General features: G+C 46.3%; 1 protein-coding gene across 1 annotated transcript in view; it reads right to left on the reverse strand.

Annotated features, from left to right (window-relative positions):
- RP1 (RP1 axonemal microtubule associated) overlaps positions 1-27,277 on the reverse strand; it is a 752,859-nt gene that overhangs the window by 648,728 nt on the left and 76,854 nt on the right. The window contains exon 8 of the mRNA XM_075316343.1: positions 4,561-4,636. Within this exon, the coding sequence (XP_075172458.1) occupies positions 4,561-4,636 (76 nt within the window). The remainder of the gene's footprint in view (positions 1-4,560; positions 4,637-27,277) is intronic.

The following is a 27,277-nucleotide window of genomic DNA, read 5'->3' on the forward strand; positions in this document are numbered from 1 at the left end:
CGTAAGTGTAGGAGTGCTTTTTCCTTTTGTACTAATCAAAGTAGACGGAATTCATGTAGTGATGGATGATAATAGGGAAAGCATACAAGATTGACAGACTTGATAAAAAGAAAGGGGAAGGAAAACAAAGATCAGAGAAGAGAGAGCAAGAACATGTCCAGGTATTCTTCTGTCATGGAAATGATTGGTAGAGAGATAAAACTCAATTAATCCTAAATGAATGCACATTTCAGTCTCAAAGGGGTTGTTCATCTTTTTGCTAAAAGTCTGCACTCTGTGTGACTACACACTTCTGTATCTTTACAGGGACTGCGCCGCACACTGTTAATATTCTCAAGTGTCTGTGGCAAAACTAAGAGGACACAGGACTGTAAGGGGCACTTTACACACTATGACATTGCAAGCCGATGCTGCGATGCAGAGCGCGATAGTCCCCGCCCCCGTCGCAGCTGCGATATCATGGTGATAGCTGCCGTAGCGAACATTATCGTTACGCCAGCTTCATATGCACTTACCTGCCCTGCGACATCTCTCTGGCTGGCGAACCGCCTCCTTATTAAGGGGGCGGGTCGTGCGGCGACATAGAAATGTCACACAGCAGGCAGCCAATTGAAGCGGAGGGGTGGAGATGAGCGGGACGTAAACATCCCGCCCACCTCCTTCCTTCCGCATAGCCGGCCGGGACACAGGTAGATGTTCCTCATTCCTGCGGCTTCACACACAGCAATGTGTGCTGCCGCAGGAACAAGGAACAACATCGTAACATCGGTCTTTCCCAATTCATGGAAATGACCGACGCTACACCGATGATACGATTACGACGCTTTTGCGCTCGTTAATCATATCAAAAATGCTTTGCACACTACGATGTCAACAGCGACGCCGGATGTGCGTCACTTTCGATTTAACCCCACCGACATCGCAGCTGCGATGTCGTACTGTGCAAATTGCCCCTAAGTGTCACACGGAGTTTTGCACAATCTTTGCAGGAGCAGGGCCAGGAAGGAGACTCAGGCATCTCCAGCATAAGGAGTATCCCTGAGGCTAGGGAAAAAATAAGGCCCCCTAGCTTGAGGGACAGCTTAGGACCCCCAGTTCCTCACTATCCCATAGTCATTGTGACAGCAAGTATGTGATTTTCATACTTCCAGCCACATTGTGAATAAACATGCTTGACCTTGCTTAATAAAAGTAAATTGAATGAGGCAGAACACATCTAGTGACTGTGTGTGTACCAAATCGCGTACTTGTGGTCATGTAACTATCCGGTTTTGGCACAGACACCAGATAATCCTGACAGTGTGTGCTGTTCATTCAAGCTCTGGTTGCAAGCAGGCGGCTTGTATTCTTCTGTAGTATTGTTGCTATTACTTTGCTGAACTTCTACCTTAGTCATCTGTGGATAAGTGGTTCATGCATTTTTCCCCTGTGTGTCCTCCTTGTGTCTTCTTTAGTGTTTAGTAGGGTTGATGAAGAGCTCATTCCATCCATTCTCTATTTAGGGCCCAGCACTGGTGATACCTAGGCTCAGGTATCTGGCTCAGTGCATAGATGAGGAACCTATCTAGCGTGGTGAGGGACCCCAGGGACCAACGGTAGGTTTGGTCAGGGATCACTATCTCCCCCTTTTCTAGACACAGGGTTTCCCTTCCATTCCGTTCCGCTTGGTACTTCCCTGTACCTAGTGTGACAAAAGATTGGACAATCCCAATGACATCCCTAGAAAAGAAACTTCTTTGGGAAAGTGAAGTATTGTGCAGACCAAGAGAATAATAACATTTATGACCACGTGAAATTATGGTTTAATATTTCAATAATCTTGTTTTAGAATTTTTTGGGCTAAGGAAGGATGCAGTTCCATCAGACAATATATGAACTTGAGAGCACTCTACAATTTCTACAATTGCAGTATTTATATCAGAATGTTGGCTATGTTCTTGGATAAGTGGAAAGTAAGTAGATATATCTTTAAGTTTTTCCAATATTACAGTTTCAAATAAAACACGTTTCTGATGATTTGATGAGAAACGGAAAACAAAAAAATACAAGAAAACAAAATGATTACACTATTTTTCATGTCAACAATTTGAACAAATTATGTTGCATGCCATGATATAGAGCCGCGCTGATTTACAGATAATTTCATAATATTAAACTACGGAACAACAACCCTTAGCAAGATTTCATTAGCCGCTCGCTCGGTCGTGCCGGCATGTGAAAGATTTTTGCATTTCAAATGTTTTGTTAATGAAAAGTTTACAAGCACGCTGCTGCATTTATGATGTTCATCTTTGTCTGCAAACATCTGACAATTTATATCACCGTAATTAAAGGGAATAAATACTTGTGCGAAAAGGTTCTTCAATGACAATTTAAAATAAAGCTTTAACAAACATGTTTTATTCCTGCTGACCCAAAAAGAGGGATGAGGTATTGCAGCAATTGATACAGGAAAATAGGCAAAATAATAGACAAATGTGGAAAGCCACTCATGGCTAGGCTTCCCATAACCCAGATCTAAATATCAAGAAAGACTAGCCTACACCGGAAAGCAACTTATGGCTAGGCTTCCCTTAACCCAGATCTAAATATCAAGAAAGACTAGCCTACACCTTGGGCACATGCTCCACTAGCCCATTCACTAGCAAATATGTGAGAGTTTACTTCATTTTAGACCTGCAAGAAAAATCAGTGGTATCCAGCTCACCTGTTTCTCCAAGTGCACGGTATCCGTCCAGAGCAATCCAAGATAAAAAAACTTTTTTTCCAGCACATTGGGAGTACAAACTTCTTTTTATTGGAAAATAGTAATATAAAAACACACACACGGATGGATGGTGAAAAAACAGTATGGTGGTTATGATTAAGAGGCACTAGCCTCGAAACGCGTAAACCGGTGTCACTGGCGCCAGTTTGCTGTTTTTTCACCATCCATCCGTGTGTGTTTTTATATTACTATTTTCAATAAGAAGAAGTTTGTACTCCCTATGTGCTGAAAAAAAGTTTTTAATCTTTAATTTTAGATCTACTGAAAATAGAAATAAGGCTAGATTCTCAATCCAAAAGTGCTGTTTTTATGGACTGTCCAGGAATTTCTGGACAGTTGGCAACCCAGCTCCAACTACTCCTGAATAACTCCGACCACTTTTCTTGACATTTTTCACCTGGCGTGAGCACCTTGAAGTTGGAACTCTTTACAGAAATTTGACATTGTCCAAAATTTTCAATATTTTGTATGACAATTTTTACTTTCAGATTATGAGAACAATCCCCTGACTTTGTCCTACTGTCTATAAGGCAGGGGTCACACAAGAGTATAACAAAATCAATCCCATTCTCATCCAGAAAAGTGGTATGACTTTTTTCTCACTTGTTATCCATGTTCTAATGTGTCACCATATTCCTAGTCACCACAGATCACAATTCCACATATATTTCCATCTGTATGAAATGTATTGTTAGCCTTAATGAGAATTGGTTTTCTCTGCTGTTCACAACCCACACTCCCTTACTGGGGTTATTCACTTGAGAGAAACCAACTCTTGAGTGGTGAGCCCTAGAAGAAGAAAGGGGAGGAGCATAGATGTGAGGTAAATTTAAGTGAGTGGCAGTTAGTCGATGTGAGGTGAAGTGAGGAGTGTACTGAGGAGAGGTCCTATCCTGAGGTGATTTTCTAGAAACCTCTGGAGGAGCCAGCTACACTTGTCAGGGTATCAGTTCCAAGGTCACCAGTGCCTTCAAGGTCGGTGACAAAACTGAGAGACATCCAACTTTTTTCTAACACTGTACCAATTATGGAGTCAAATTGCAGCATGCCTAATACAGCTGAGAAAAAAAAAATGCAGATCACTGTCTCATTGAATAACATTGATCCGTGCGCAATCCCTTATTTATCGGATTGCACTTGACTGATTTATATGCTCATGTGAGTGAAACCTTAGACTTAAGCCCGCTTTACACGCTACAAGATATCTTACGATGTGTCGGCGGGGTCACGACGTAAGTGACGCACATCCGGCATCGTAAGGTATGTTGTAGCATGTGACAGCGACGTGCAATTGTGATTAAACGAAAAACCGTTCATCGCATGCACGTCGTTCATTCCTGATGAATTGAACGTCAGATTGTTCATCGTACCCGGGGTAGCGCACATCGCAGTGTGTGACACCCCGAGAACGATGAACAGATCTCACCTGCCTCCTGCGGCTCCCGGCCCAGAATGCGGGAGGAAGGAGGTGGGCGGGATGTTTACGTCCCGCTCAGCTCCGCCCCTCCGCTTCTATTGGCCGGCTACCGCATGACGTCGATGTGACGCCAAACGTCCCTCCCACTCCAGGAAGTGGATGTTCGCCTCCCACATCGAGGTCGTATGGTAGGTAAGTATGTGTGACGGGGGTTAATCGTATGTGCAGCACGTTCAACAAATTGAACGTGCTGCACATACGATGGGGGCGTAGCAAATCGCATACGATATCGTATGCGAAATTGCAACGTGTAAAGCAGGCTTCAAATATACCTTTTACAGAAAAACAGTCAGAAATCATAACTTTCTTGACTGACCTGTAGCAGAGAAATGTAAACTCCTTGTCTTTTACTTCATCATGGACGATCACCTTCTCCAAGTACCAGCCATTTCCTGGAATGATATATTGAACAATAATAAAGTTTTGGACATTGTTGTCAGTAGAAAAAGTTAAAATTGTCATCATACATCAGAAGTTCTCAAATATCTTAGTCTTTGAAATGTCAATCACCTAGCCCTAAGGGGTACTTTGCACGTTGCGACATCGCAGGTGCGATGTCGGTGGGGTCAAATCGAAAGTGACGCACATCCAGCGTCGCTGTCGACATCGCAGTATGTAAATCCTTTTACATACGATTACGAGCGCAAAAGCATCGTTATCGTATGATCGGTGTACGGTCCGACATTTCCATAATTTTGCAGCAGCGACGGTACGATGTTGTTCCTCGTTTCAGCAGGCAGCACACATCGCTGTGTGTGAAGCCGCAGGAGCAAGGAATATCTCCTTACTTACATCCCGGCTGCAATGCAGAAGGAAGGAGGTGGGTGGGATGTTTACGTCCCGTTCATCTCCGCCCCTCCGCTTATATTGGCCATCTGCCTTTGTGACGTTGCTGTGATGCCGCACAACCCGCCCCCTTATGAAGGAGGTGGGTTGCCGGCCAGAGCGACATCGCAGGGCAGGTAAGTGCATGTGAAGCTGCCGTAGCGATAATGTTCGCTACGGCAGCAATCACAACATATCGCTGCTGCGACGGGGGTGGGGACTATCGCGCTCGACATCGCAGCATCGGCTTGCGATGTCGTAGTGTGCAAAGTAACCCTAAGACTTTGTGACTTATGCCTTTACTTTTCAACCTCCTCAAGCTGCTTATATTGTCACAAAGCTCACTGAGAGATAAGGTAATATGTGCCCTTATTTATAAACCTCAGCTCCATAACTGAAAAATCCATGTTTCAAACCCAATTCAAATAAGGCTGAAGTGCACTGGGTGTGATAAGAAGACTACCAGAGACACTGATTCCCGGGCTCTAGTCCCTTCTATTCCCATCTTCTACTCAGCTGCTCAATTGACAGCTGACTTTCATTAGAGTCAAGCCAGTGAGCTGTCAAACAGAAGAAACCAGTAGACATGGAAAAGTGCCAGTAAGGCAGAGATTCGGCAAGTGCTACTATTATAGCCAGAGCACTTCAGTTTCATTTCCATATGTAGTAAAATAAGAAAAATTTGGTTATGGAACCATGGATTTTATATATAGAAGTACAAACTGGTTTATCTTCCAATAAGTTACATGTCAATATAAGCACTCTGGGGGTGGGTTGATTGTCATGACAGATTTCCTTTAAGGTTATAGAAGCACCCCCATAAAGATTTTTTTTCCATTAAATCTGTGTATACATGCATGTAGTGTAGTGTGAGTGTTTTCACATACTCACCTACTGCTGCTCTTTCCCGGGTATGTTCTGCTCCTCTTCTCAGTGAGGTCACTGCTCTTCAGACTTTTCAGGTTACACTGAGCTCTGCGTGACCCGGACGTGGTTTCCACGTAGTCTATGGCGTTTCAGATCAAGGCAGCATAGGGTTACATTTTGAAGAAACTTCTGGCTCATGCGTAGGGTGAGCCAATAGTCTAAAGAGCGGTAACTGTGAAGAGCAGAGGAACCGTGCTGGATCCCAGAAAAAGCTGTGGTAGGTGAGTATATTAATACACTCACACTACACTAAATGCACATATAAACAGATTTAAAGGGGTTGTCTGGTCTAGATCTACAAGTCTGCAGTCACTGTATGTGACGTAGACTTGTAAATTATTCTTAATTCTCACACACACACAGTACGCTGTGAGGATTCGCAGGAGTCCAAGCCGGGAATGGCGGTCACGTGGCCGTGAGTATATGATATGCATACCCCTGTCCAGAATCCAGCAAGATGAGCGCAGTTTTACTCGATCCATGTCTGTTGAGCGAGGCCGCGACCAACTAATCAGGTTCTGACCGGGAGTCTGTATATCATATACTCAAGGCCACGTGAACGCCATTCCCGACTTAGACACCATTGAATCCTCATTGCATACAGTGTGCATATACAGTTGAAACCAGAAGTTTACATACAGTATCTAAAAAGACACATCTGCATGTTTTACTAACTATCTGACATGAGATCAGAATAAACCTTTCCTGTTTTAGGTCAATTAGGAACCAAAATTATATATATTTGCCAAATGCCAGAATAACGAGAGAGAGAGAGAGAGAGAGAATGTTTTAAGGCATTTTGATTACTTGATCAAAAGTTTACATACACTAAAGGGTGCTTTACACGCTGCGACATCGCTAGCGATTGCTAGCGATGTCGGGAGCGATAGCACCCGCCCCTGTCATTGTTGCGATATGTGGTGATCACTGCCATAGCAAACATTATTGCTACGGCAGCGTCACACGCACATACCTGTTCTGCGACGTCGCTGTTGATGCCGAACAATCCCTCCTTCAAGGAGGAGGTGCGTTCGGCGTCACAATGACGTCACAAAATGGCCGTCCAATAGAAGAGGAGGGGTGGAGATGAGCGGCCGGAACATGCTGCCCACCTCCTTCCTTCCTCATTGCCGGTGGACGCAGGTAAGGAGATGTTCGTCCCTCCTGTGGTGTCACACATAGAGATGTGTGACGCCGCATGAATGACAAACAACCTCGCTACTAGAGTTGAGCGCGGTTCGTGGTTCGTGGTTCTCCAGTTCGCGGCTCGAGTGATTTTGGGGCATGTTCTAGATCGAACTAGAACTCGAGCTTTTTGCAAAAGCTCGATAGTTCTAGAAACGTTCGAGAACGGTTCTAGCAGCCAAAAAACAGCTAAATCCTAGCTTGGTTTCTGCTGTAATAGTGTAAGTCACTCTGTGAATCAAACTATTATCACATTTCAGTGTATAGTGTGCGTGAACAGCGCCTTCAGATCACTGCTGTTTCTATAATGGCGATCGCCATTTTTTTTTTTTTTTCTTGTCTTCCTTCCCTAAGCGCGCGCGTCTTGTGGGGCGGGCCAGCATGTCAGCCAATCACAGACACACACACAGCTAAGTGGACTTTGAGCCAGAGAAGCAACGGCATGTGTGATAGGATCTGCATGTCACATGTCCCTGCATTATAAAACCGGACATTTTCTTCACGAACGCCATTATCTGCCTTCTGCGTCTTTGGTGTCAGACATCAGTGTCGCAGCTCCGTCCTCCTGAGTCCTATAGCCGATACAGCTGTATGCGCTGCATACACAGCGTTAGACAGCTTAGGGAGAGCACATTCTAGCAGTCCTTTTAAGGGCTCAAAGCGGCAGGGTCAGAGAGCCATAAGTGACAGGTCCTGCAAACAGCAACAGCGTCTGTGTAGCCCAGGTCAGGGATTTCCTCCCTGCATTTCACCATTAGGAGGGAATAGAAAGGCAGGCTTCCATTCCTCTACCCAGAGCACCACAATCCTGCCACTGTACCCTCTTGTCCTCTGCACACTCCAACTCATTCTAAGTAAGCCATTATACTAGCAAACATTCAGTGTACCTAGTGGCATCCTATACGTGGCTATTGGACTTTGCTATAGTCCCACTAGTGCAAAGACATTTGCAGAGCACGTCTGCCTGCATTGCACACTACAACTTTTTTAAACTAAGCAATTTTACTAGCAAACACTCAGTGTACCTAGTGGCATCCTATACGTGGCTATTGGACTTTGCTATAGTCCCACTAGTGCCAAGACATTTGCAGAGCGCATCTGCCTGCGTTGCACACTCCAACGAATTATAACTAAGCCATTATACTAGCACACACTCAGTGTACCTAGTGGCATCCTATACGTGGCTATTGGACTTTGCTATAGTCCCACTAGTGCAAAGACATTAGCAGAGCACATCTGCCTGCATTGCACACTCCAAGTTTTTTAAACTAAGCAATTTTACTAGCAAACACTCAGTGTACCTAGTGGCATCCTATACGTGGCTATTGGACTTTGCTATAGTCCCACTAGTGCCAAGACATTTGCAGCACGTCTGCCTGCGTTGCACACTCCAACTAATTATAACTAAGCCATTATACTAGCACACACTCAGTGTACCTAGTGGCATCCTATACGTGGCTATTGGACTTTGCTATAGTCCCACTAGTGCCAAGACATTTGCAGCACGTCTGCCTGCGTTGCACACTCCAACTAATTATAACTAAGCCATTATACTAGCACACACTCAGTGTACCTAGTGGCATCCTATACGTGGCTATTGGACTTTGCTATAGTCCCACTAGTGCCAAGACATTTGCAGCACGTCTGCCTGCGTTGCACACTCCAACTAATTATAACTAAGCCATTATACTAGCACACACTCAGTGTACCTAGTGGCATCCTATACGTGGCTATTGGACTTTGCTATAGTCCCACTAGTGCCAAGACATTTGCAGAGCGCATCTGCCTGCGTTGCACACTCCAACGAATTATAACTAAGCCATTATACTAGCACACACTCAGTGTACCTAGTGGCATCCTATACGTGGCTATTGGACTTTGCTATAGTCCCACTAGTGCAAAGACATTTGCAGAGCACGTCTGCCTGCATTGCACACTCCAAGTTTTTTAAACTAAGCAATTTTACTAGCAAACACTCAGTGTACCTAGTGGCATCCTATACGTGGCTATTGGACTTTGCTATAGTCCCACTAGTGCAAAGACATTTGCAGAGCACGTCTGCCTGCATTGCACACTACAACTTTTTTAAACTAAGCAATTTTACTAGCAAACACTCAGTGTACCTAGTGGCATCCTATACGTGGCTATTGGACTTTGCTATAGTCCCACTAGTGCCAAGACATTTGCAGAGCGCATCTGCCTGCGTTGCACACTCCAACTAATTATAACTAAGCCATTATACTTGCACACACTAAGTGTTTTTTAGTGGCATCCTATACGTGGCTATTGGACTTTGCTATAGTCCTACTAGTGCCAAGACATTTGCAGAGCGCATCTGCCTGCGTTGCACACTCCAACTAATTATAACTAAGCCATTATACTAGCACACACTCAGTGAACCTAGTGGCATCCTATACGTGGCTATTGGACTTTGCTATAGTCCCACTAGTGCCAAGACATTTGCAGCACGTCTGCCTGCGTTGCACACTCCAACTAATTATAACTAAGCCATTATACTAGCACACACTCAGTGTACCTAGTGGCATCCTATACGTGGCTATTGGACTTTGCTATAGTCCCACTAGTGCCAAGACATTTGCAGCACGTCTGCCTGCGTTGGACACTCCAACTAATTATAACTAAGCCATTATACTAGCACACACTCAGTGTACCTAGTGGCATCCTATACGTGGCTATTGGACTTTGCTATAGTCCCACTAGTGCCAAGACATTTGCAGCACGTCTGCCTGCGTTGCACACTCCAACTAATTATAACTAAGCCATTATACTAGCACACACTCAGTGTACCTAGTGGCATTCTATACGTGGCTATTGGACTTTGCTATAGTCCCACTAGTGCCAAGACATTTGCAGCACGTCTGCCTGCGTTGCACACTCCAACTAATTATAACTAAGCCATTATACTAGCACACACTCAGTGTACCTAGTGGCATCCTATACGTGGCTATTGGACTTTGCTATAGTCCCACTAGTGCCAAGACATTTGCAGCACGTCTGCCTGCGTTGCACACTCCAACTAATTATAACTAAGCCATTATACTAGCACACACTCAGTGTACCTAGTGGCATCCTATACGTGGCTATTGGACTTTGCTATAGTCCCACTAGTGCCAAGACATTTGCAGCACGTCTGCCTGCGTTGCACACTCCAACTAATTATAACTAAGCCATTATACTAGCACACACTCAGTGTACCTAGTGGCATCCTATACGTGGCTATTGGACTTTGCTATAGTCCCACTAGTGCCAAGACATTTGCAGCACGTCTGCCTGCGTTGCACACTCCAACTAATTATAACTAAGCCATTATACTAGCACACACTCAGTGTACCTAGTGGCATCCTATACGTGGCTATTGGACTTTGCTATAGTCCCACTAGTGCCAAGACATTTGCAGCACGTCTGCCTGCGTTGCACACTCCAACTAATTATAACTAAGCCATTATACTAGCACACACTCAGTGTACCTAGTGGCATCCTATACGTGGCTATTGGACTTTGCTATAGTCCCACTAGTGCCAAGACATTTGCAGCACGTCTGCCTGCGTTGCACACTCCAACTAATTATAACTAAGCCATTATACTAGCACACACTCAGTGTACCTAGTGGCATCCTATACGTGGCTATTGGACTTTGCTATAGTCCCACTAGTGCAAAGACATTTGCAGAGCACGTCTGCCTGCATTGCACACTACAACTTTTTTAAACTAAGCAATTTTACTAGCAAACACTCAGTGTACCTAGTGGCATCCTATACGTGGCTATTGGACTTTGCTATAGTCCTACTAGTGCCAAGACATTTGCAGAGCGCATCTGCCTGCGTTGCACACTCCAAATAATTATAACTAAGCCATTATACTAGCACACACTCAGTGAACCTAGTGGCATCCTATACGTGGCTATTGGACTTTGCTATAGTCCCACTAGTGCCAAGACATTTGCAGCACGTCTGCCTGCGTTGCACACTCCAACTAATTATAACTAAGCCATTATACTAGCACACACTCAGTGTACCTAGTGGCATCCTATACGTGGCTATTGGACTTTGCTATAGTCCCACTAGTGCCAAGACATTTGCAGCACGTCTGCCTGCGTTGCACACTCCAACTAATTATAACTAAGCCATTATACTAGCACACACTCAGTGTACCTAGTGGCATCCTATACGTGGCTATTGGACTTTGCTATAGTCCCACTAGTGCAAAGACATTAGCAGAGCACATCTGCCTGCATTGCACACTCCAAGTTTTTTAAACTAAGCAATTTTACTAGCAAACACTCAGTGTACCTAGTGGCATCCTATACGTGGCTATTGGACTTTGCTATAGTCCCACTAGTGCAAAGACATTTGCAGAGCACGTCTGCCTGCATTGCACACTACAACTTTTTTAAACTAAGCAATTTTACTAGCAAACACTCAGTGTACCTAGTGGCATCCTATACGTGGCTATTGGACTTTGCTATAGTCCCACTAGTGCCAAGACATTTGCAGAGCGCATCTGCCTGCGTTGCACACTCCAACTAATTATAACTAAGCCATTATACTTGCACACACTAAGTGTTTTTTAGTGGCATCCTATACGTGGCTATTGGACTTTGCTATAGTCCTACTAGTGCCAAGACATTTGCAGAGCGCATCTGCCTGCGTTGCACACTCCAACTAATTATAACTAAGCCATTATACTAGCACACACTCAGTGAACCTAGTGGCATCCTATACGTGGCTATTGGACTTTGCTATAGTCCCACTAGTGCCAAGACATTTGCAGCACGTCTGCCTGCGTTGCACACTCCAACTAATTATAACTAAGCCATTATACTAGCACACACTCAGTGTACCTAGTGGCATCCTATACGTGGCTATTGGACTTTGCTATAGTCCCACTAGTGCCAAGACATTTGCAGCACGTCTGCCTGCGTTGCACACTCCAACTAATTATAACTAAGCCATTATACTAGCACACACTCAGTGTACCTAGTGGCATCCTATACGTGGCTATTGGACTTTGCTATAGTCCCACTAGTGCCAAGACATTTGCAGCACGTCTGCCTGCGTTGCACACTCCAACTAATTATAACTAAGCCATTATACTAGCACACACTCAGTGTACCTAGTGGCATCCTATACGTGGCTATTGGACTTTGCTATAGTCCCACTAGTGCCAAGACATTTGCAGCACGTCTGCCTGCGTTGCACACTCCAACTAATTATAACTAAGCCATTATACTAGCACACACTCAGTGTACCTAGTGGCATCCTATACGTGGCTATTGGACTTTGCTATAGTCCCACTAGTGTCAAGACATTTGCAGCACGTCTGCCTGCGTTGCACACTCCAACTAATTATAACTAAGCCATTATACTAGCACACACTCAGTGTACCTAGTGGCATCCTATACGTGGCTATTGGACTTTGCTATAGTCCTACTAGTGCCAAGACATTTGCAGAGCGCATCTGCCTGCGTTGCACACTCCAACTAATTATAACTAAGCCATTATACTAGCACACACTCAGTGAACCTAGTGGCATCCTATACGTGGATATTGGACTTTGCTATAGTCCCACTAGTGCCAAGACATTTGCAGCACGTCTGCCTGCGTTGCACACTCCAACTAATTATAACTAAGCCATTATACTAGCACACACTCAGTGTACCTAGTGGCATCCTATACGTGGCTATTGGACTTTGCTATAGTCCCACTAGTGCCAAGACATTTGCAGCACGTCTGCCTGCGTTGCACACTCCAACGAATTATAACTAAGTTACATTGTCAGGGATATTTATTCTTTATTATTCTGCTGTTAATAAAGCTAGACCACCACTGCAATCTTCACCACCTCTCAATTTTTACTACCACATTTTCAGTCCACAATCTTGTCGCAATCAACATGAGTGGCAAAATGACAGATGCTGGTGGAAAGGGGAAGAGGCGTGGTGGAAAAGGCAAAAAAGGTTTTGTCAGTGGGGAAGGTGCCAAAGCTCCATTATCATCTGCTGAAGATAGACCATCTACTAGCAAAAGTAAGATGTCTACTACTTATTGTGGACAATCCGATGTGCTCCCTTTTTTACGGACACGAACAAGAGGAACAAAGGTAGATGATGGGCAAAAAAGGAAAATGCTTGAATGGATCTCAAGTGGTCCAACAAGTGCCCTCTCAGCCACTTCAAGTACCGCATCCAAAAAACACCATTCCTCTGAGTTGTCATCCCAATCACACTTGATTTCTCCCAGCTCTGAAGTCTCCATCAGCCCTGCACAGTATGGTGGAACTGAGATGGCTGAGTCTGCAGAGCTGTTCAGTCACACTATAGCCTGGGAATCAGAGGTCTGCTCCCAAGCTACAGTGAGTACAGAACAGGAAATGGTCTGCAGTGATGCCCAGAACCTTTGTGACTCAGATTCAGGCCGTGAGGACCAAGTTTCTGAGCATAATGTTGACCCTTTGTCACAAACTGTAACACCTGTGGTTATAGACAATGAGGAACATACTGATGAAGATGAGACGCAGATACCCGATTGGGATGACAACTTAAATATTCGGTCAGGGCAAGAAGAGGCTCGGTCTGAGGGGGAGGGGAGTGCGAACACAACAATTGATGATGACGTTCTAGATCCCACCTACTGTCAACCCCCAGTCAGGCACTCGAGGAGGTCAACAGAGGCGGTGGAGGAGGATGCAACCGACGACGAAGTTACCTTGCGCCTTCCTGGACAGAGTCGGAGCACTGGTAGCACGTCTACAACTGCATCCTCAGCCACCACTCTGCCTATGAGCATTATTCGGGGTGGATCAACAGGTCGCATGGCCTCTAAGCCTTGCCTAGCCTGGGCCTTTTTTCACATCGAAAAAGATCGCCCAACTCATGTGATATGTAACATTTGTCATGATTCTGTTAGTAGAGGTCAAAACCTCAGCAGTTTGACAACTTCTTCCATGAATCGTCACATGAATAAATATCATAAGTCCCGGTGGGAAGCTCACCGTGCTGCAATGCCGGCTAGCGGAGCGAACCATCCACCGCCCGCCCCTTCCAGTGCATCCGCGCGCTCTTCATCTTCTAGGACTGTGGGGACAGCTGTCACACCTGTTTTTCCACGCAAAACTTCCACCACTGTAACCGCAACAGGCAGTTTGCTTGTAAGGTCGTCAGTTGGTTTGGAAGGGGAAACAAGTGAGTGTGTACAGCTCTCTCAGACATCGATAGCACCAACGTTGGATGAAGGCAACATCATGTCTCCGCCTGCACTTTCCTCACAAACCTGCATTTTTCCAGGGACACCCTACTCAACACCGTCTACACACAGCAGCCAGATCTCTGTCCCTCAGATGTGGTCAAATAAAAGGCCACTTCCTCCGACCCATGACAAAGCTAAGAGGTTGACTCTATCCCTCTGTAAGCTGTTGGCTACCGAAATGCTGCCTTTCCGCCTAGTGGACACACAGGATTTTAGAGACCTTATGTCTGTCGCTGTGCCCCAGTACCAGATGCCTAGTCGCCACTACTTCTCTAAGAAAGGTGTGCCCGCGCTACACCAGCATGTCGCACACAACATCACCGCTTCCTTGAGAAACTCTGTGTGTGAACGGGTGCATTTCACCACCGATACTTGGACCAGTAAGCATGGACAGGGACGTTACATGTCGCTGACTGGGCACTGGGTAACTATGGTGATAGATGGTGAAGGGTCTGCTGCACAAGTCTTGCCGTCCCCACGACTTGTGTGTCAATCCTCTGTCTGTCCAAGTTCCGCCACAGCTTCTGCATCCTCCACCTCATCTGGGTCCTCCACCTCCGCCCCAAGCCTGCCTGGTCAGGCCACCAGCGTTCTCACTGCGCAGAAGGAATCACGCACGCCTCATTACTATGCTGGCAGCCGAGCGCAACGGCATCAGGCGGTCTTTAGCTTGACATGTCTTGGTAATAAGAGTCACACAGCTGAGGAGTTGTGGTCAGCTCTGCGGTCCGAGTTTAATAAATGGTTGTCTCCACTCAACCTGCAGCCTGGTAAGGCCGTGTGCGACAATGCTGCAAACCTGGGTGCGGCCCTTCGCCTGGGCAAGGTGACACACGTACCTTGTATGGCTCACGTGTTGAACCTTGTCGTGCAGCAATTTTTAACACACTATCCCGGCCTAGATGGCCTTCTGAACAGGGCACGAAAACTGTCTGCTCACTTCCGGCGTTCAAGCGCCGCAGCTGAGCGACTTGCATCGCTACAGAAGTCTTTCGGCCTGCCGGTTCATCGCCTGAAATGCGATGTGGCGACACGCTGGAATTCAACTCTCCACATGTTACAGCGACTGTGGCAGCACCGCAGAGCCCTGGTGCAATACGTCATGACGTATAGCCTGGGCCAACGAGATGCAGAGGTGGGGCAGATCACCCTGATGGAGTGGTCTCAGATCAAGGACCTATGCACCCTTCTGCACAGTTTCGACATGGCGACGAATATGTTTAGCTCTGACAATGCCATTATCAGCATGACGAATCCAGTCATTTACATGCTGGAGCACACGCTAAACACTATTCGGAGTCAGGGGGTGGGACAACATGAAGGGGAGGAACTACAGGAGGATTCATATGTGCAAGGGACAACAACATCACCAAGGTCCAGACGTTCATCATCACCAACGCAGCAGGCATGGGACCATGGGGAACAGGGATCGACAAGGGCGCATAGTAGCAGGCGAAATGTTGAGCAAGGTGCAGGAGAACATGAAGAAATGGAGGACGAACTGTCCATGGACATGGAAGACTCAGCGGATGAGGGAGACCTTGGTCAAATTTCAGTTGAAAGAGGTTGGGGGGAGATGTCAGAGGAAGAAAGAACGGGTAGCACCTCTATGCCACAAACACAGCGTGGACTTGGTCCGCATGGCTGCGCAAGACACATGAGTGCCTTTTTGTTGCACTACCTCCAACATGACAGTCGTATTGTCAAAATTAGAAGTGATGATGACTACTGGATTGCCACACTATTAGATCCCCGGTACAAGTCCAAATTTTGTGACATAATTCCAGCCATAGAAAGGGACGCACGTATGCAGGAGTATCAGCAGAAGCTGTTACTCGATCTTAGCTCGGCTTTTCCACCAAACAACCGTGCAGGTGCAGGGAGGGAATCTCCCAGTTGTAACTTGACAAACATGGGACGGTCTCGTCATCTTCACCAGTCTACCCGTACCAGTAGGACCGTATCTGGTGCCGGTAACAGCAATTTTATGGAATCTTTTCATAATTTTTTTAGACCCTCTTTTGCAAGGCCACCAGAGACAACAAGTCTGACACATACTCAACGGCTGGAGAGGATGATACAGGAGTATCTCCAAATGAACATCGATGCCATGACTGTGCAACTGGAGCCTTGCTCCTTTTGGGCTTCAAACATAGAAAAATGGCCAGAGCTCTCCAGTTACGCCTTGGAGATTTTGTCGTGTCCAGCTGCCAGCGTTGTCTCTGAACGTGTACTCAGTGCTGCTAAGTGTGTGCTGACAGATAAGCGCACGCGTCTGTCCAGTGACAATGTGGACAGACTGACGTTCATCAAAATGAACAAGTCATGGATCCAGAAGGAATTTACTACCCCTGTGTCATCCTGGGGAGAGTAAATGCTTGTGGATTTGGAATGTGCTTGATGCAAATCAAAACATCCTGTTTGCAACTAGGGCCCAAGTGCTGCCACTGATGGGGTGGGTGTCTGTGTGGCCCAACTTTTGGAAAAAAGGGAGACTCCGCTTGGAGTAACCCTTGCTTACATTGTTTTTAAAAGAAGCCAAGATGAACAAGTCATGGGTCAGCAAAGACTTTGCTACCTACCCCGGTGTCATCCTGGGGACGGTTAATTATGGGGTATTTTTGAATGTGATTGATGCAAATCAAAACATCCTGTTTGCAACTAGGGCCCAAGTGCTGCCACTGATGGGGTGGGTGTCTGTGTGGCCCAATTTTTGGAAAAAAAGGGAGACTCCGCTTGGAGTAACCCTTGCTTGATGTGTTTTTAAAAGATGCCAAGATGAACAGAGCTGGGATCAGGAAAGACTTTGCTACCTACCCCGGTGTCATCCTGGGGACGGATAAGAATGGCGTATTTTTGAATGTGCTTGATGCAAATCAAAACATCCTGTTTGCAACTAGGGCCCAAGTGCTGCCACTGATGGGGTGGGTGTCTGTGTGGCCCAATTTTTGGAAAAAAAGGGAGACTCCGCTTGGAGTAACCCTTGCTTGATGTGTTTTTAAAAGAAGCCAAGATGAACAGAGCTGGGATCAGCAAAGACTTTGCTACCTACCCCGGTGTCATCCTGGGGACGGATAAGAATGGCGTATTTTTGAATGTGCTTGATGCAAATCAAAACATCCTGTTTGCAACTAGGGCCCAAGTGCTGCCACTGATGGGGTGGGTGTCTGTGTGGCCCAATTTTTGGAAAAAAAGGGAGACTCCGCTTGGAGTAACCCTTGCTTGATGTGTTTTTAAAAGAAGCCAAGATGAACAGAGCTGGGATCAGGAAAGACTTTGCTACCTACCCCGGTGTCATCCTGGGGACGGATAAGAATGGCGTATTTTTGAATGTGCTTGATGCAAATCAAAACATCCTGTTTGCAACTAGGGCCCAAGTGCTGCCACTGATGGGGTGGGTGTCTGTGTGGCCCAATTTTTGGAAAAAAAGGGAGACTCCGCTTGGAGTAACCCTTGCTTGATGTGTTTTTAAAAGAAGCCAAGATGAACAGAGCTGGGATCAGCAAAGACTTTGCTACCTACCCCGGTGTCATCCTGGGGACGGATAAGAATGGCGTATTTTTGAATGTGCTTGATGCAAATCAAAACATCCTGTTTGCAACTAGGGCCCAAGTGCTGCCACTGATGGGGTGGGTGTCTGTGTGGCCCAATTTTTGGAAAAAAAGGGAGACTCCGCTTGGAGTAACCCTTGCTTGATGTGTTTTTAAAAGAAGCCAAGATGAACAGAGCTGGGATCAGGAAAGACTTTGCTACCTACCCCGGTGTCATCCTGGGGACGGATAAGAATGGCGTATTTTTGAATGTGCTTGATGCAAATCAAAACATCCTGTTTGCAACTAGGGCCCAAGTGCTGCCACTGATGGGGTGGGTGTCTGTGTGGCCCAATTTTTGGAAAAAAAAGGGAGACTCCGCTTGGAGTAACCCTTGCTTGATGTGTTTTTAAAAGAAGCCAAGATGAACAGAGCTGGGATCAGGAAAGACTTTGCTACCTACCCCGGTGTCATCCTGGGGACGGATAAGAATGGCGTATTTTTGAATGTGCTTGATGCAAATCAAAACATCCTGTTTGCAACTAGGGCCCAAGTGCTGCCACTGATGGGGTGGGTGTCTGTGTGGCCCAATTTTTGGAAAAAAAGGGAGACTCCGCTTGGAGTAACCCTTGCTTGATGTGTTTTTAAAAGAAGCCAAGATGAACAGAGCTGGGATCAGCAAAGACTTTGCTACCTACCCTGGTGTCATCCTGGGGACGGATAAGAATGGCGTATTTTTGAATGTGCTTGATGCAAATCAAAACATCCTGTTTGCAACTAGGGCCCAAGTGCTGCCACTGATGGGGTGGGTGTCTGTGTGGCCCAATTTTTGGAAAAAAAGGGAGACTCCGCTTGGAGTAACCCTTGCTTGATGTGTTTTTAAAAGAAGCCAAGATGAACAGAGCTGGGATCAGGAAAGACTTTGCTACCTACCCCGGTGTCACCCTGGGGACGGATAAGAATGGCGTATTTTTGAATGTACTTGATGCAAATCAAAACATCCTGTTTGCAACTAGGGCCCAAGTGCTGCCACTGATGGGGTGGGTGTCTGTGTGGCCCAATTTTTGGAAAAAAAGGGAGACTCCGCTTGGAGTAACCCTTGCTTGATGTGTTTTTAAAAGAAGCCAAGATGAACAGAGCTGGGATCAGCAAAGACTTTGCTACCTACCCCGGTGTCATCCTGGGGACGGATAAGAATGGCGTATTTTTGAATGTGCTTGATGCAAATCAAAACATCCTGTTTGCAACTAGGGCCCAAGTGCTGCCACTGATGGGGTGGGTGTCTGTGTGGCCCAATTTTTGGAAAAAAAGGGAGACTCCGCTTGGAGTAACCCTTGCTTGATGTGTTTTTAAAAGAAGCCAAGATGAACAGAGCTGGGATCAGGAAAGACTTTGCTACCTACCCCGGTGTCATCCTGGGGACGGATAAGAATGGCGTATTTTTGAATGTGCTTGATGCAAATCAAAACATCCTGTTTGCAACTAGGGCCCAAGTGCTGCCACTGATGGGGTGGGTGTCTGTGTGGCCCAATTTTTGGAAAAAAAGGGAGACTCCGCTTGGAGTAACCCTTGCTTGATGTGTTTTTAAAAGAAGCCAAGATGAACAGAGCTGGGATCAGCAAAGACTTTGCTACCTACCCCGGTGTCATCCTGGGGACGGATAAGAATGGCGTATTTTTGAATGTGCTTGATGCAAATCAAAACATCCTGTTTGCAACTAGGGCCCAAGTGCTGCCACTGATGGGGTGGGTGTCTGTGTGGCCCAATTTTTGGAAAAAAAGGGAGACTCCGCTTGGAGTAACCCTTGCTTGATGTGTTTTTAAAAGAAGCCAAGATGAACAGAGCTGGGATCAGGAAAGACTTTGCTACCTACCCCGGTGTCATCCTGGGGACGGATAAGAATGGCGTATTTTTGAATGTGCTTGATGCAAATCAAAACATCCTGTTTGCAACTAGGGCCCAAGTGCTGCCACTGATGGGGTGGGTGTCTGTGTGGCCCAATTTTTGGAAAAAAAGGGAGACTCCGCTTGGAGTAACCCTTGCTTGATGTGTTTTTAAAAGAAGCCAAGATGAACAGAGCTGGGATCAGCAAAGACTTTGCTACCTACCCCGGTGTCATCCTGGGGACGGATAAGAATGGCGTATTTTTGAATGTGCTTGATGCAAATCAAAACATCCTGTTTGCAACTAGGGCCCAAGTGCTGCCACTGATGGGGTGGGTGTCTGTGTGGCCCAATTTTTGGAAAAAAAGGGAGAATCCGCTTGGAAAAACCCTTGCTTGATGTGTTTTTAAAAGAAGCCAAGATGAACAGAGCTGGGATCAGTAAAGACTTTGCTACTTACCCCGGTGTCATCCTGGGGACGGATAAGAATGGCGTATTTTTGAATGTGCTTGATGCAAATCAAAACATCCTGTTTGCAACTAGGGCCCAAGTGCTGCCACTGATGGGGTGGGTGTCTGTGTGGCCCAATTTTTGGAAAAAAGGGAGACTCCGCTTGGAGTAACCTTTGCTTACATTGTTTTTAAAAGAAGCCAAGATGAACAAGTCATGGGTCAGCAAAGACTTTGCTACCTACCCCGGTGTCATCCTGGGGACGGTTAATTATGGGGTATTTTTGAATGTGATTGATGCAAATCAAAACATCCTGTTTGCAACTAGGGCCCAAGTGCTGCCACTGATGGGGTGGGTGTCTGTGTGGCCCAATTTTTGGAAAAAAAGGGAGACTCCGCTTGGAGTAACCCTTGCTTGATGTGTTTTTAAAAGAAGCCAAGATGAACAGAGCTGGGATCAGCAAAGACTTTGCTACCTACCCCGGTGTCATCCTGGGGACGGATAAGAATGGCGTATTTTTGAATGTGCTTGATGCAAATCAAAACATCCTGTTTGCAACTAGGGCCCAAGTGCTGCCACTGATGGGGTGGGTGTCTGTGTGGCCCAATTTTTGGAAAAAAAGGGAGACTCCGCTTGGAGTAACCCTTGCTTGATGTGTTTTTAAAAGAAGCCAAGATGAACAGAGCTGGGATCAGGAAAGACTTTGCTACCTACCCCGGTGTCATCCTGGGGACGGATAAGAATGGCGTATTTTTGAATGTGCTTGATGCAAATCAAAACATCCTGTTTGCAACTAGGGCCCAAGTGCTGCCACTGATGGGGTGGGTGTCTGTGTGGCCCAATTTTTGGAAAAAAAGGGAGACTCCGCTTGGAGTAACCCTTGCTTGATGTGTTTTTAAAAGAAGCCAAGATGAACAGAGCTGGGATCAGCAAAGACTTTGCTACCTACCCCGGTGTCATCCTGGGGACGGATAAGAATGGCGTATTTTTGAATGTGCTTGATGCAAATCAAAACATCCTGTTTGCAACTAGGGCCCAAGTGCTGCCACTGATGGGGTGGGTGTCTGTGTGGCCCAATTTTTGGAAAAAAAGGGAGACTCCGCTTGGAGTAACCCTTGCTTGATGTGTTTTTAAAAGAAGCCAAGATGAACAGAGCTGGGATCAGGAAAGACTTTGCTACCTACCCCGGTGTCATCCTGGGGACGGATAAGAATGGCGTATTTTTGAATGTGCTTGATGCAAATCAAAACATCCTGTTTGCAACTAGGGCCCAAGTGCTGCCACTGATGGGGTGGGTGTCTGTGTGGCCCAATTTTTGGAAAAAAAGGGAGACTCCGCTTGGAGTAACCCTTGCTTGATGTGTTTTTAAAAGAAGCCAAGATGAACAGAGCTGGGATCAGCAAAGACTTTGCTACCTACCCCGGTGTCATCCTGGGGACGGATAAGAATGGCGTATTTTTGAATGTGCTTGATGCAAATCAAAACATCCTGTTTGCAACTAGGGCCCAAGTGCTGCCACTGATGGGGTGGGTGTCTGTGTGGCCCAATTTTTGGAAAAAAGGGAGACTCCGCTTGGAGTAACCCTTGCTTACATTGTTTTTAAAAGAAGCCAAGATGAACAAGTCATGGGTCAGCAAAGACTTTGCTACCTACCCCGGTGTCATCCTGGGGACGGTTAATTATGGGGTATTTTTGAATGTGATTGATGCAAATCAAAACATCCTGTTTGCAACTAGGGCCCAAGTGCTGCCACTGATGGGGTGGGTGTCTGTGTGGCCCAATTTTTGGAAAAAAAGGGAGACTCCGCTTGGAGTAACCCTTGCTTGATGTGTTTTTAAAAGAAGCCAAGATGAACAGAGCTGGGATCAGGAAAGACTTTGCTACCTACCCCGGTGTCATCCTGGGGACGGATAAGAATGGCGTATTTTTGAATGTGCTTGATGCAAATCAAAACATCCTGTTTGCAACTAGGGCCCAAGTGCTGCCACTGATGGGGTGGGTGTCTGTGTGGCCCAATTTTTGGAAAAAAAGGGAGACTCCGCTTGGAGTAACCCTTGCTTGATGTGTTTTTAAAAGAAGCCAAGATGAACAGAGCTGGGATCAGCAAAGACTTTGCTACCTACCCCGGTGTCATCCTGGGGACGGATAAGAATGGCGTATTTTTGAATGTGCTTGATGCAAATCAAAACATCCTGTTTGCAACTAGGGCCCAAGTGCTGCCACTGATGGGGTGGGTGTCTGTGTGGCCCAATTTTTGGAAAAAAAGGGAGACTCCGCTTGGAGTAACCCTTGCTTGATGTGTTTTTAAAAGAAGCCAAGATGAACAGAGCTGGGATCAGCAAAGACTTTGCTACCTACCCCGGTGTCATCCTGGGGACGGATAAGAATGGCGTATTTTTGAATGTGCTTGATGCAAATCAAAACATCCTGTTTGCAACTAGGGCCCAAGTGCTGCCACTGATGGGGTGGGTGTCTGTGTGGCCCAATTTTTGGAAAAAAGGGAGACTCCACTTGGAGTAACCCTTGCTTACATTGTTTTTAAAAGAAGCCAAGATGAACAAGTCATGGGTCAGCAAAGACTTTGCTACCTACCCCGGTGTCATCCTGGGGACGGTTAATTATGGGGTATTTTTGAATGTGATTGATGCAAATCAAAACATCCTGTTTGCAACTAGGGCCCAAGTGCTGCCACTGATGGGGTGGGTGTCTGTGTGGCCCAATTTTTGGAAAAAAAGGGAGACTCCGCTTGGAGTAACCCTTGCTTGATGTGTTTTTAAAAGAAGCCAAGATGAACAGAGCTGGGATCAGCAAAGACTTTGCTACCTACCCCGGTGTCATCCTGGGGACGGATAAGAATGGCGTATTTTTGAATGTGCTTGATGCAAATCAAAACATCCTGTTTGCAACTAGGGCCCAAGTGCTGCCACTGATGGGGTGGGTGTCTGTGTGGCCCAATTTTTGGAAAAAAAGGGAGACTCCGCTTGGAGTAACCCTTGCTTGATGTGTTTTTAAAAGAAGCCAAGATGAACAGAGCTGGGATCAGGAAAGACTTTGCTACCTACCCCGGTGTCATCCTGGGGACGGATAAGAATGGCGTATTTTTGAATGTGCTTGATGCAAATCAAAACATCCTGTTTGCAACTAGGGCCCAAGTGCTGCCACTGATGGGGTGGGTGTCTGTGTGGCCCAATTTTTGGAAAAAAAGGGAGACTCCGCTTGGAGTAACCCTTGCTTGATGTGTTTTTAAAAGAAGCCAAGATGAACAGAGCTGGGATCAGCAAAGACTTTGCTACCTACCCCGGTGTCATCCTGGGGACGGATAAGAATGGCGTATTTTTGAATGTGCTTGATGCAAATCAAAACATCCTGTTTGCAACTAGGGCCCAAGTGCTGCCACTGATGGGGTGGGTGTCTGTGTGGCCCAATTTTTGGAAAAAAAGGGAGACTCCGCTTGGAGTAACCCTTGCTTGATGTGTTTTTAAAAGAAGCCAAGATGAACAGAGCTGGGATCAGGAAAGACTTTGCTACCTACCCCGGTGTCATCCTGGGGACGGATAAGAATGGCGTATTTTTGAATGTGCTTGATGCAAATCAAAACATCCTGTTTGCAACTAGGGCCCAAGTGCTGCCACTGATGGGGTGGGTGTCTGTGTGGCCCAATTTTTGGAAAAAAAGGGAGACTCCGCTTGGAGTAACCCTTGCTTGATGTGTTTTTAAAAGAAGCCAAGATGAACAGAGCTGGGATCAGCAAAGACTTTGCTACCTACCCCGGTGTCATCCTGGGGACGGATAAGAATGGCGTATTTTTGAATGTGCTTGATGCAAATCAAAACATCCTGTTTGCAACTAGGGCCCAAGTGCTGCCACTGATGGGGTGGGTGTCTGTGTGGCCCAATTTTTGGAAAAAAAGGGAGACTCCGCTTGGAGTAACCCTTGCTTGATGTGTTTTTAAAAGAAGCCAAGATGAACAGAGCTGGGATCAGCAAAGACTTTGCTACCTACCCCGGTGTCATCCTGGGGACGGATAAGAATGGCGTATTTTTGAATGTGCTTGATGCAAATCAAAACATCCTGTTTGCAACTAGGGCCCAAGTGCTGCCACTGATGGGGTGGGTGTCTGTGTGGCCCAATTTTTGGAAAAAAAGGGAGACTCCGCTTGGAGTAACCCTTGCTTACATTGTTTTTAAAAGAAGCCAAGATGAACAAGTCATGGGTCAGCAAAGACTTTGCTACCTACCCCGGTGTCATCCTGGGGACGGTTAATTATGGGGTATTTTTGAATGTGATTGATGCAAATCAAAACATCCTGTTTGCAACTAGGGCCCAAGTGCTGCCACTGATGGGGTGGGTGTCTGTGTGGCCCAATTTTTGGAAAAAAAGGGAGACTCCGCTTGGAGTAACCCTTGCTTGATGTGTTTTTAAAAGAAGCCAAGATGAACAGAGCTGGGATCAGCAAAGACTTTGCTACCTACCCCGGTGTCATCCTGGGGACGGATAAGAATGGCGTATTTTTGAATGTGCTTGATGCAAATCAAAACATCCTGTTTGCAACTAGGGCCCAAGTGCTGCCACTGATGGGGTGGGTGTCTGTGTGGCCCAATTTTTGGAAAAAAAGGGAGACTCCGCTTGGAGTAACCCTTGCTTGATGTGTTTTTAAAAGAAGCCAAGATGAACAGAGCTGGGATCAGGAAAGACTTTGCTACCTACCCCGGTGTCATCCTGGGGACGGATAAGAATGGCGTATTTTTGAATGTGCTTGATGCAAATCAAAACATCCTGTTTGCAACTAGGGCCCAAGTGCTGCCACTGATGGGGTGGGTGTCTGTGTGGCCCAATTTTTGGAAAAAAAGGGAGACTCCGCTTGGAGTAACCCTTGCTTGATGTGTTTTTAAAAGAAGCCAAGATGAACAGAGCTGGGATCAGCAAAGACTTTGCTATCTACCCCGGTGTCATCCTGGGGACGGATAAGAATGGCGTATTTTTGAATGTGCTTGATGCAAATCAAAACATCCTGTTTGCAACTAGGGCCCAAGTGCTGCCACTGATGGGGTGGGTGTCTGTGTGGCCCAATTTTTGGAAAAAAAGGGAGACTCCGCTTGGAGTAACCCTTGCTTGATGTGTTTTTAAAAGAAGCCAAGATGAACAGAGCTGGGATCAGGAAAGACTTTGCTACCTACCCCGGTGTCATCCTGGGGACGGATAAGAATGGCGTATTTTTGAATGTGCTTGATGCAAATCAAAACATCCTGTTTGCAACTAGGGCCCAAGTGCTGCCACTGATGGGGTGGGTGTCTGTGTGGCCCAATTTTTGGAAAAAAAGGGAGACTCCGCTTGGAGTAACCCTTGCTTGATGTGTTTTTAAAAGAAGCCAAGATGAACAGAGCTGGGATCAGCAAAGACTTTGCTACCTACCCCGGTGTCATCCTGGGGACGGATAAGAATGGCGTATTTTTGAATGTGCTTGATGCAAATCAAAACATCCTGTTTGCAACTAGGGCCCAAGTGCTGCCACTGATGGGGTGGGTGTCTGTGTGGCCCAATTTTTGGAAAAAAGGGAGACTCCGCTTGGAGTAACCCTTGCTTACATTGTTTTTAAAAGAAGCCAAGATGAACAAGTCATGGGTCAGCAAAGACTTTGCTACCTACCCCGGTGTCATCCTGGGGACGGTTAATTATGGGGTATTTTTGAATGTGATTGATGCAAATCAAAACATCCTGTTTGCAACTAGGGCCCAAGTGCTGCCACTGATGGGGTGGGTGTCTGTGTGGCCCAATTTTTGGAAAAAAAGGGAGACTCCGCTTGGAGTAACCCTTGCTTGATGTGTTTTTAAAAGAAGCCAAGATGAACAGAGCTGGGATCAGGAAAGACTTTGCTACCTACCCCGGTGTCATCCTGGGGACGGATAAGAATGGCGTATTTTTGAATGTGCTTGATGCAAATCAAAACATCCTGTTTGCAACTAGGGCCCAAGTGCTGCCACTGATGGGGTGGGTGTCTGTGTGGCCCAATTTTTGGAAAAAAAGGGAGACTCCGCTTGGAGTAACCCTTGCTTGATGTGTTTTTAAAAGAAGCCAAGATGAACAGAGCTGGGATCAGGAAAGACTTTGCTACCTACCCCGGTGTCATCCTGGGGACGGATAAGAATGGCGTATTTTTGAATGTGCTTGATGCAAATCAAAACATCCTGTTTGCAACTAGGGCCCAAGTGCTGCCACTGATGGGGTGGGTGTCTGTGTGGCCCAATTTTTGGAAAAAAAGGGAGACTCCGCTTGGAGTAACCCTTGCTTGATGTGTTTTTAAAAGAAGCCAAGATGAACAGAGCTGGGATCAGCAAAGACTTTGCTACCTACCCCGGTGTCATCCTGGGGACGGATAAGAATGGCGTATTTTTGAATGTGCTTGATGCAAATCAAAACATCCTGTTTGCAACTAGGGCCCAAGTGCTGCCACTGATGGGGTGGGTGTCTGTGTGGCCCAATTTTTGGAAAAAAGGGAGACTCCACTTGGAGTAACCCTTGCTTACATTGTTTTTAAAAGAAGCCAAGATGAACAAGTCATGGGTCAGCAAAGACTTTGCTACCTACCCCGGTGTCATCCTGGGGACGGTTAATTATGGGGTATTTTTGAATGTGATTGATGCAAATCAAAACATCCTGTTTGCAACTAGGGCCCAAGTGCTGCCACTGATGGGGTGGGTGTCTGTGTGGCCCAATTTTTGGAAAAAAAGGGAGACTCCGCTTGGAGTAACCCTTGCTTGATGTGTTTTTAAAAGAAGCCAAGATGAACAGAGCTGGGATCAGCAAAGACTTTGCTACCTACCCCGGTGTCATCCTGGGGACGGATAAGAATGGCGTATTTTTGAATGTGCTTGATGCAAATCAAAACATCCTGTTTGCAACTAGGGCCCAAGTGCTGCCACTGATGGGGTGGGTGTCTGTGTGGCCCAATTTTTGGAAAAAAAGGGAGA

Source organism: Anomaloglossus baeobatrachus, chromosome 6, assembly GCF_048569485.1.
Source record: "Anomaloglossus baeobatrachus isolate aAnoBae1 chromosome 6, aAnoBae1.hap1, whole genome shotgun sequence".
Classification (NCBI taxonomy): Eukaryota; Metazoa; Chordata; class Amphibia; order Anura; family Aromobatidae; genus Anomaloglossus; species Anomaloglossus baeobatrachus.